An 11,707-nucleotide genomic window follows, 5' to 3' on the forward strand; every position below is an offset into this window, starting at 1 on the left:
CATATCTTATGCAACATAAGATTAATAACTCTCTTAAATTAAACATAAAATGACGGGAGAATATCGAAAACCAGACTTATTGGATTGAAAAGCGTAACTGTACATTGATAGAAACAGTAAATTCTCTATCTAATGAACAAGGTTACACCCCTACTACTTTGATCCACTCAAGTTATCATCATCAAGCTATTTAATTACATGATGGCCCCTCATGCATGCCTTGGGGTCACATCCACATAAACCCCATTGCTCCGTTAACACATCATAGCCCATGGGAAGATTTACTCTCTGGCTGCAAGAACTGCTGGACCTTCCACCTGATATTTCATCCCACCAAATTGACAGTTAGTACAAAAGAATTGGAGTTCGAGCTCATTAATGGAGAGCAAAAGACACTAGATTATGCATGCAAGAAATGTTGGAAGCCAACTGAAATGAAAATTAAACAGAAATTAAATAAACAATAGCTAAGTTTCCCATAAACTGGAAATAAAGGCCTCCAAGTGAAATTTAATTACAGTCTTGGTCACATTATTTGACTTCAGTTGCTAGTTCTAACGGTACCTTCAAAAGACAAATGGATATTATGTCTAATTCTTCCATTGGTTTGACAACCACCACTTTGGGTCAGTTAAATTTCACTCTTAACGATTCTATGGTTAACTTGACAAGACTTTTTGAACTTTTTAAACACTTCTTCTTGGCTTTTAATTTACCCCCTATTCCAAATGCAAGCTTCAATTATTAGTAGTTCCAAACTTTCTGCAACGAGAATGGAGCACTATAACAACAATTTTGTTTATATTCATTCATTTTGTTACCTTGAAGGTTGCACCCCAGATTTCCTCCTCATTAGCAGGTACTGCAGTAATCTTATTTTTGGGATTCTCATAGCACATCAATCCTCCTACAGCTGTGGAGTAGAAACATCCTGTCCAATTAGAGAGCAACAATGTCAACAACTAGAGAGAAACTCCTTTAATTTGAGGGGAAAAAACAGCACTCGGACAATATTATTGCACAAAACTTATTCGGGGATACACACTGACAGAAATAAGCACATATCATATCTCCCAACTTTTCTTTCCAATTTCTATCTATAACATTGTTATAATATCATCATCTTGGAAAGTTAAATGACCCGATCTGAATCACTATAAGCATTTTTTTTTATCACTTGCAAGAAATAACACACTGACAAGACAGACATATATAAGCACATGATAGAAGTTAACCCACCTTGAGGGAAAGAAGCAAGTGACTTGCCACAAGCACCTTTAAGCAATTCTGCATCATCAGCAAATGCTACATATCCATCAGCAGTTATTCCCCAGTATAGAGGTACCTTACCAAATTGATCCTGTCAAAAATAATACGAGCAAAATGAGAAAGAAATGAAAGCACATGGTTATTGATCAAGACAATTGGTTGGTGGGATTTATGATTACTTACAGAGGCAACAAAGAGGGTAGAAGTGGATTTGTCAAAAACTATGAAAGCAAAATTGCCACTGAGATGGCCAACGACGTGATTGGCAGGGTAAGGTGCTCGGTCACGTAAAGCTTTGTAAGCCTCAATCACCAAAAGTACTTCATTGGCAGACTTGGCCAGTCCATACTGTTGTCTCAAGCTGCCCAAATTGTCAAGTGCTCCCTGAAATAAGCAGAACACCTCATCCTTCACAGCAAACGATCTGCCATTTTTCCACTCAATATTTAGATAATAAGGTAGAAAGGTATAATTAATAACATTTCATGCTAAGTTCTAGCTAATAAGCACATCATAGATATTATACTGTCCTAGAAAGTCACTAAGACCAACGGCTGCAGCAGAAAAACCCCTGTCTCAAGAACATTGAACTGGAGAAACATTAATGTTAAATTGATTCAATCAATTAAATTTGTAATTGAACTGTGAATAATGTTCAAACCAAAAACATAGTTAAGAACCTACTAAACTAAGTGATAAACACCATTTTAACTCAAAACCTTAAGGCATTAAAACCATTGATATAACCCCAGCCATCAGCTTAAGTTTTTGGGTTGAATTAGTTCTTTACACTAAGAAAATACAATTACACTAGTTAAGGATGTGACTCTCCCCTAGGAAAAAAGGAAAAGAAAAGAAATAATGGAAAAAGATATTATCCTTCTGATAAGCCAATACTGTAATATCAAAAAGTATAATCAAGAATCAAATAGATTTTATTTTTTTGCTCAATGATGTCTCGTGGGTTTTCAGCTCCAAGCCCCCAACAACCTCATCAGCTCATGTATTAATCTCAAAAAGTACAACTGGTGTTCGAATGACTAATTGTTTAGCAATCACCTAAAACAAAGTGTTTGCCCAATCCAAATTACATCCGGTCATTAAGGAATCATCGTTCCCAAATACAATTGGGCCATATAAGAATTGAGCTGGTCCGCGTCTGAGCATATAAATACGAACCCACTCAATTTAACTTAGCGAAATACAACTCTTATGTTGCACGAAACTTGTTATCTCATGCCATAGACACAAAGCATGTGAGACTCACTCTTTTAAAAAAATAAAAATCGAAAAATAAATGTTAGCACAACTTTTGATGTATTAGTAGAAAGGATATGTTATCTCATGTAACACGAGAAAAACATACCCATTTAACTTAAGTGGCACCTGCATTTTTTTAATAGATAAATTTTAGTTTATAATTAAAAGAATGTTACTTAATTTTCACACAATTTCTTTCTTTCTTTTAATATATTATGGAAAAAATAAAACAACATTTCTGTTGCAATTTTTTGAAAATGAAAAAAGTGTTTTTACAATTATTAATAAAAGTAAGTTAACTTAAATAAAAATAATAATTTGAACAACACCTTAAATCCTTAATCACTTCAATTTTGTAACCCAAGAATTGTTAAAAAAAAAATTATGCCTAACTTATTTTAGAAATAATTTTTATAAAAGTTAAAACTATTTAGATTTAAAAAAAATATTTGATTTTTAATTTTTACTTTTTACTTTTTTTAAAAGCTAAAATTTTTAGCTTTTTAAAAAATAAATTTTTAACTTTTTTTTTTTTATGATTTCTACTTCTTTTTTAAAGCAAATATCTAAATGGATTTAGTAATCAGAAAAAAAATTCATCCAAACAAACCTTAATCACTTGAATTACATATTTTTTGAAAATATTTTAATACAAATTAACATTATTTTTATTATTTTAAAATTTTTTGATATTAAATGACATCAGTAAAGTATTCTAAAAAAAGTAAAATGAAGTTGACTCGTCAACCTGACTCAAATCAACATAACTATAACCAGGTTGAAATAGATTTTTTTTTGTCCAATCTTATTGTGTAATTTAATGAACTCATTTTGATATTAAAAAACTTATATTTTATAAAATTTATAAAAGGTAGATTATTTCCACAGTAAGTGATTGAGTAATATGGAAAAGTAAAATATGCTCAAGGGGTCCTGTCAGTCTTTTGCTTAGACCATAAGGAAAACAACACCAAAAACAAAATTACTTTAAAGTATATAATAGGAAATATTTTTGTTATGTTATAGAAAAAAAATTATTTCATGTTGTAGAAATAAAATTATAAGTGAGATCCACAAGTAAAAGGATAGAGAAAAAAGAATGGTAGAACTCAATATCTTATTGTGTGTAAGAAAATTATTTGTCTCATATAAAATGAGATAAACATAATTAATAATACAAGTACATATAACTATTTCTGTATTTAAGTTGGAGTAAACAAATAGTTTGAGTTTGAAATAACAAAAAAATAACTATTTCTGTAAATTTAAGTCCATCCAAACATGGGCTAAAGTTGATGGTTGTATTTTATTTATCTTAGAAAAAAAAAAAAAAAAACCAACTTCATTACAGTCCTGAACCGTCACACTAGCCCCATGCAAAATTGGGCACATAAGGACCGTGTGATGGAGGGATGGGGAACAATCAACCGTCCGATCCGATCGGCAGATTTACCCTCCCATCACACGGTTCTACGATTTTCCGCTTATTTTGTGACACAACGACGTCGCTTAGGCGAGAGTGATCATGTTTACTTTACCTGGGTTGCCACGGAGACTCGCTGTGGTGAGTGTAAGCCAGCTGGACATGCTCTCCAATCTGCACTGACACTGCAGACGCGTTGCTCTCAACGAACCGATTCACCAGAGCCGCCGCCGTCATCTTTGGAGACGGAGTTCGGCTCCCGGCGGCCACGAGCTCGTCCGGCGGAGACATAACGGAGCTGCTGAACACACCCAACATCTTATCGGAAAATTAATTATTCTTCTTTCTAGCAATAAAGGACACACACACACACACACAATGCGAAATGAAGCAGGAGCGTGGAATTCCTTATATAGAGGATGGATACGAGGGCAATATAGTCATTCAGTCGTAAATAAATGGAAATTTATGAGTGTTTATAACATTTAATAATTAAATCATAAGTCCGTCGAATTAGGACAAGTGGGTGATGATTTTTTTGTCACCGGAATCAGACATCTTAGATGAAGTGGGTCCCACTTGCTTTATTAATTCATGATTAATGGTTATTAATTATTATGCGCCTCTGATTCTGGGATGGAATTGGAGATTGACGGGGTGATCTCCTGCGGAACCATCCACAATTTCTTGTGGTGCGAGCCTGCTTTTGCTTGCCACGTCTTCCTTTCAAGTTCTTTGCACAATAATTACGTTTTTAAAAGAAATAATTGAAAATTAATATAAAAAAAAAAGAAATAATTGAAAATGATATTACGAGAAGATTCTATCCCATTCTATCAATGGGGTGTGCATCCTTTGAAAAAAAAAATTAATTATATGATCATATTATTCGATCATAATCATTTATTAATGATAAATAAAAAATATATATAATTTTTAATTAAATAATTATAATCAAATAATATGATCACATGATTATTTTTTTTATAAGAGAAGATTCAAATAAGATATTTTAATAGGAAATTCAGCTTTTAGGAAATGATCACAATTAAAGAGGATTATAGTAGGGGGAAAAACGTTTTTAACACTAAACTTCCTTCGATGTTAACGATGTTATTACAAGTTTGCAATAGTTCTGTACACTAAACTTACTTTCTTTCTCTTTTTTTAAATTTAAGATGGATGAAGTTTTTGTATATTTTTAGTACACTAAACTTTCTTTCTTTTTTTACATTTGATTTCATTCTCCTCTGTTTGCTTGCCATGAATAGAAAAGGCCGGCTCAAAATTATTAACGATCAAACCTGTGGGTGGACCTTCGGATTTCTATGGGTTGTGAGCAACTTGAACATAAAATACAATGAGAACGAGGTGCTTGTAGGTTCTTAATGTCCTTGGAGTTTAATATTATTTAATATTATTGAATTAACAATAATCTAATCAAATTATAACCCATAATGATGGCACATCAAGCTGACGAATGTAACTGTACATTACTTAATAATTTAGTTGAACAGTTTTTAAATTGATGTTTTATTTTTAGGTAATTATTCTCTTTGTTACTATTATTATTCTTAAATTATAATTCATGACTTAAAAATAGGCTAACATCAATACAAAAATTTAAGTTCCATATTCGTACCCCAAGAAAAAACATATGTTGCTACAAAAATTAAGAAAACATTGACGAATGAGAATGAGGTTGGTTTGAATATTTAGTTATTTACCTCCTCAGCTGGCCAAGGTTGGAATCAATATTTAATATAAGGTTGATAAACATACATACATCCATACCATTCGATGTGTGGTAATTATAAACTAATTTGGTTTATCCCCTCGCTTAATCGTAGGAAGAGTCTGCGTGTATGGTAAAGTCCCCTAGAGGTAGATATTAGCCAATGATTGGATAAATTTTCGGCAATTGGTAGCATTGAGAATTCAATGTTACTCTCATTGAAGTTACAAAAATATAGTTCATTTAATTGTATTTATATTTTAGAGGAAAGTATATTTTGGATCTTCAATATATATAAGGGAAGTTAATTTAATCCCTTAAAAAAAAGTTAACTTGTGATACTCTCAAATTTAAAATGGACTTCATGTTAGTCCTTTTGAGGGGCTAACATGAGTTCTCTTTGAATTTCAGAGGGATTGTAATTTTGACTAACTGAGTTTATTTTAAATTTCAGAAGAATTACAAATCAATTTTTTTTTATGAGATTAAAATGGATCCCGTAATTTTTGTTGGGACCTCAAAAAAAACTTTACTCTATTTTTTATTTTCAATGTCACATAAATTTTCTTATTTTAAATTTTTAATAAAAAAATCTGCATTATAAGAGAAAAAAATTTACTTGCTTTGATGCAGGGTCTACAATCTGTGCGGTGAATGATGAACTCGCATTGTCAATGACTTAGTTGAATGAACCATGGAAAAAGAACCACCCTTGAGTCGTGTCAAAGACAAAGTAAGACAACAAATCAAATAAAAAAGTAAGAAACTGACGTGGAAGTGATTCTTTTTGGATAAACATACTTTACTTTGTAATACTTTAACCTAAAAATTCTTCTTTCGTTCTCCTGAAGGTGACGCCCACAGTTTTAACCGATGGCCCACGGATTCAAGCATACAGAGTTGAATCATTGACAATTTTCTTTGTCGCAGAACCAAGCATTTGTTTGCAATTTTATTCATTTTATATTTAGAAAAAGCATACAGCGAGTGTAAAAGATATGATTTAGGTTCTTTTAACAGTTTTAATTCATGATATAATTTTTCATTACTGGTAAACTGACCCTGATGTATTATCGAATTCGTGACACCGAGACTCTGATATTATGTAAAGAATTAAATAACTCAAAAGCTTAAGCAATTGGGTAAGACTTATTAATGATTTTTATATATATCTAATACGTCCTCTCACACGAGAGCTTATTGAGCTTGAAGAGTGAACAATGCACATGTCCACCTACCTGTGCTAAGAAATTTCACAAAAGAAAATGAGAGGCGATGATGATCGACTTCGGGACATCAAGACTCTAATACCATGTAAAAAATCAATTCAACCCAAATATTAAGCTGTTAAGTGAAGTTCCATCAACAGTTTATATATTTCTCTAAGAGTTTCATTCCTCTTGTGTTGCATGTAGCATCTCCATGGATTATTTTGTTTAAAATGGAGAGGAACAAGAGGAAGGAACGGAGGAGAGAACAAGAGTCACTCAAAGAACCATTACCCTTGTGAAAGTTATAAAACTATCTTATTTACTCCATTACTAATTCGAATTATTGTCTTAAACATGCATATGTTTATTGATTTTTTTGGTAAATGTGGATTATGTTGATCGTGCATAATCACCCTATATGATAAATAAAACATGCATTAGGATTTTGGAGATATTAATGATAATCTAGAGTGCACGCATTGCATGCATGTTTTTTTTGGACTTGGGAGATGTGATAGCATCAGTTGGGGCTGATATAAGTGGGTTTTTGGACCAAGAGAAACCCAGGTAGCAGTTGCAGTAGAAAATTGCATTTATGCTAATTCTTGCTGACCTCGCTCGATATAGCGAGTAGCCCCGTGAGAACAGGTCTCTCTGGAGTTACTCGCTGGACTTGCTCGCTCTAGGGAGCAGCCCAGAAAGCAAATCCTGCTACCTTACTCCCTGTGGTCCTTCTTGCTAGTGCAGCTCGCTCCAGCGAGCAACCTAACGAGGGTATCTATGACATAGGCTTTGCTATATAATATTGTCCATCAACACAATTGATATTTAGTTGTTTTATCATTTGTTTGTCCTGTCATAACATGATATTTTATTGAGAATCCTAGTGTGTATGTGTACATATAATACAGATGTGGGCATAATGCTTATATAGGTGCCATACAGTTACAGTTGTGAGGGACGTGTCGCTGTATTTGAGCTCAATACACTTATAGGCCCATAACGGACAAACACATATAATTGCTATATGCAGGATATATACAATAGCTTATTCGGGGCCTAAGAACCTATACAATAACTTTAGACAACTAGTGATTCAGTGATTATATGTAGATATATAAATGTGATTGCCTTTCTTTCAAGAAACTTTTTACAGAAGTGTATAGGGAGATATTGTCAAGTGGGACAAATTCCAGAATCATAGTAGAGTAAGTTTAATAGTTTTATAATTGACTGAGATTCACATCTCACTCTATTGGAATTTCATTATAGGAACTCTCGGCAAGGACAACAATTCAGATAAGATGTGATCATGTGTGCACAATGGATAATGTATTTTGTTTGCCATGTAGTGACAGTAGAATAATGCCTTTAAATTGTAACTATGACTTACAGTTTGGAAGTTCTCTCTTAGAGTAAATATTTCCATAAATCGGGGTGTTACAATAATAATGTATACATATTCTCATAATATTTGAAAATATATTTTGTGAGTTATAACCAATGTTATAAAAATCGAACCAGTGATCGACCCGGTTAGTGTACCGGGTCAGTGGGTCACGGGTTGAACACTTGATTTGAATTTATAAAGAAGTATGTAATAAATATTATAGTTGATATAAAATATCTCAAATCAGGGATTGACATAATGATTATTATCTTTTATTTCATACTATGTCACCTTGATTCGAGTCTTGGTGGCTGCACATTGCATAAAATGATTTTTAAAAAAAAACACCAAAATTGGTTCAACATTAAACCATTCTTGGTTTTCACCGATTGAACCTGTGCGCAGGTGGGTCATCGGGTCGTTATCCGTTCACATGCATATACAATTAAGTTATCAGAATAGATCGGCTGGGGATCCAATTTCTAGGCCAATCGGTTGGACCTGCGGTCCGGTCCGATTTTCGCAACACTAGTTGCGCCCTTTTTTTAATATTTTAAAATAAAATTATGTATGACATTATAAATTATTGAATTTAAAAATATGAAATAAATGTGTATGATTTCTATTTTTTTCAATCTCTACTTATAAAATGTTTTGGGTGTAAACAATTTTTATTATTAAAATCAATTGAAAGTTGGAACTAAGCTTTGTTCCCCATTTATTAAGCTCACTTTTCTTCCTTATTAAACAAAAAAAATATTGTGTCTAATAAAAAAATAACAAAAAATTGCTATAAAGAGAAAGTAGGGAATAACTTACACAAAATCATCTGATTTACAAGAGAATGCACCTCTCAAAGACATTAAATGATACATTAAAAAAAATATTACTTTACCTGAAGAATTATATCTTAAAGGAATCTTTCAATTTAATGTTCAATTTTCATTCATTCAAAATTATCATTATTAATTACCCACTTAAATATTTAAATATCAATATTAAAAGGAACAATTATAAATACATTTTTTACTTATTTAAATTTTTTTGAAATTAACTAAAATTGAAAATAATTTGATTTGATTAGATTTAGAAATCAAATATTATATTCAAAAATCTTAATAACAAAATGAAATTTATATTGATTTGAAATTAATTCTTATTTTAGAACTCATTAAAAAAATGTGTTTGGTTTCATTTTATTATTTTTCATTTTTATTCTATGAAAGATTAAAAAAACCCAAAAAGTTTATACAAGTACAATAGGTTTTTTTAAGGAAAAAAAATAAAATAAAATCAATTTCCATAAAGTGGTCCACGAAATATTTAATCTTAAAGGAGAATGCTTTTGGCCTCAATTTCCATCCATTAACTTCCAAATTCAAAAATCGTTTGCATACTGAAAATCAACAAAATCACTTGTAACTTTACTGGCTACTGATTTGATTGGGGAAGGCCAGAACATAGATATAGCAATTAAACATTCTTTATTAAATTTAAAATCTGAATTTTGTGGCTTCAAAAAAGTTTAACAAAATTGGGGCTTTGAACTGGACGCGACTGTTTAAGACCTAATTCACATATTGCGGGTATGACTCTAAGCCTTACTATAAATTTAGTAATATAATATGACCTGAATAGGCGAATATAATAATTCTTAAAAATTGTAAAATGCGATATATGATAAATTTAGAAGCAGCATCCAACCCAAAAGTTCGGAGCAATAGACAACACGAATGATGTAACACATAAATTTAGTATAAAAATACAATTATTTAATTTAAAAATAAAAAAATAAAAAATCTCAAGAACAATAAATATTACCATTTATCTAATCATAATATTTTTATTTACATTTGTACAAAATTAAAAATAAATGTAAAAAAATATAAAATATAACGAAGAATATTTGACACAAGTATTATAACTATAATTGTTTTAAAGAATTAATATTCTCATGTTATAAGATATAACTTTATCTTCTATATATATATAGACGTGATCATGTGAACAGAAAAGAAATAAAAAAAAAATATGAGCCTCGTGAGTATAAGAGATAAAATTATCTCTTACGATATGAGAAATATTAATCTTTTGTTTTAAAATATCTATTACAAATACATGTTCAAATGGTAAGATTTGGATCCTATCTTGGAAAACAAAGGTTGAAGATGAGAATAAGTAATTTATTCCCGACAGAAAATGGGTTTACAATATTCTACGGCCTTTACACAATTCACTTTTATACACCAATTAAAAGTAATTTTATTACAACAAACTCAAATTTATTCTCAACCATTGATTATTTACTATCCTTTATCCACAATTTACCTTTCTTGCCCTTGCTCATATCAACAACCCATATACAACCACCATTTTGAACTATAGTCTCTTCCTAGACATGTACGTACATAAACATAACACTTTGTTATTCACCAATCTTCAGTGTAGTGATCACGAAGGAGCTAGTGTAGAATGGAAGAAAACAAATTATGGTGGTTGGGGTGGGCTCCAATTGCACAGAGCGAGAAGCTATAAATAAAGATGGAATGGATTTGGGATAATGACGAGTGGGAAATTCCTACTATTCCACCAAACCAAATGGCCACTTGGGATTATCAACTACAACTACTGGTCCTAGTTACTAAACAAACAAAAGCCTTTGCGAGAGTTTCTATTTATTTTGTTGAAGAAGGATCACAGCCACGTATATTTCTTGCTCTTCCATTGACTCTGGTTAAATCGGTATTGCTAGTTATAACATCAAAATCATAGACTGAAAACATCTCTGTGATGGGGCAAGATACGTTCATTCGACTTGATAACTTCTTGTTATGTACCAATAAATCTTTGGTACTACTGTTGTACCTAGATTCAGTGCATTTCATCAATGAGAGCATTACACATCAGAGAAGAGAAAAAAAATTGACAGAAAAAAAATAAAATTAACTGACATGTAATATTTTTATTGGTAAGATACATTAAATCTTTGGTACAACAATAGTATCAAAGATTTATTCGTTATGTACATCATGCCCCCACTTCCAATTTTCGTATCAAAGCCGACATGCAAACATTACAATAAAAAATAAATATAGATTCTATATGAAAAATACTCCCATTTTCAGCCGGAGAACAAATACTCACAGTATAACCAGAAAAAACTAAATAATCAATTGAATTGATTTTTCATTTCTTGAATTCTTTAAGAGACTTCAGAGACATCATGTGTACAATGTAGAATCGAACTACCACTATTTTATAATAACATAAAGAAAACACAGTATTAAATTACAGAAAAAAAAAATCCAATATAAAAGATATATGCTCATTTGTAAGATTTGTGATTAACTGTTAGCCATGGTATTAAAGCTTTTATGATCAATTAATTTAGAGATTGATTATTGTGACCTCATTCTTTT

General features: G+C 31.2%; 1 protein-coding gene across 1 annotated transcript; it reads right to left on the reverse strand.

Moving 5' to 3' along the window:
• On the reverse strand, window positions 1-4,323 carry LOC133291276 (stem-specific protein TSJT1). Its single transcript, XM_061489509.1, has 5 exons — window positions 4,068-4,323; window positions 1,453-1,693; window positions 1,240-1,360; window positions 822-931; window positions 1-317 (listed from the first exon to the last, which is right to left on the reverse strand). The coding sequence occupies exons 1-5, from the start codon at window positions 4,268-4,270 to the stop codon at window positions 282-284; spliced, it is 711 nt and encodes a 236-aa protein (XP_061345493.1). The 5' UTR covers window positions 4,271-4,323; the 3' UTR covers window positions 1-281.
• Window positions 4,324-11,707: the final 7,384 nt, after the last annotated feature.

This window comes from Gastrolobium bilobum, unplaced genomic scaffold (genome assembly GCF_033153095.1).
Source record: "Gastrolobium bilobum isolate Gb01-03AN ecotype WA unplaced genomic scaffold, APGP_CSIRO_Gbil_v1 utg7904, whole genome shotgun sequence".
Classification (NCBI taxonomy): Eukaryota; Viridiplantae; Streptophyta; class Magnoliopsida; order Fabales; family Fabaceae; genus Gastrolobium; species Gastrolobium bilobum.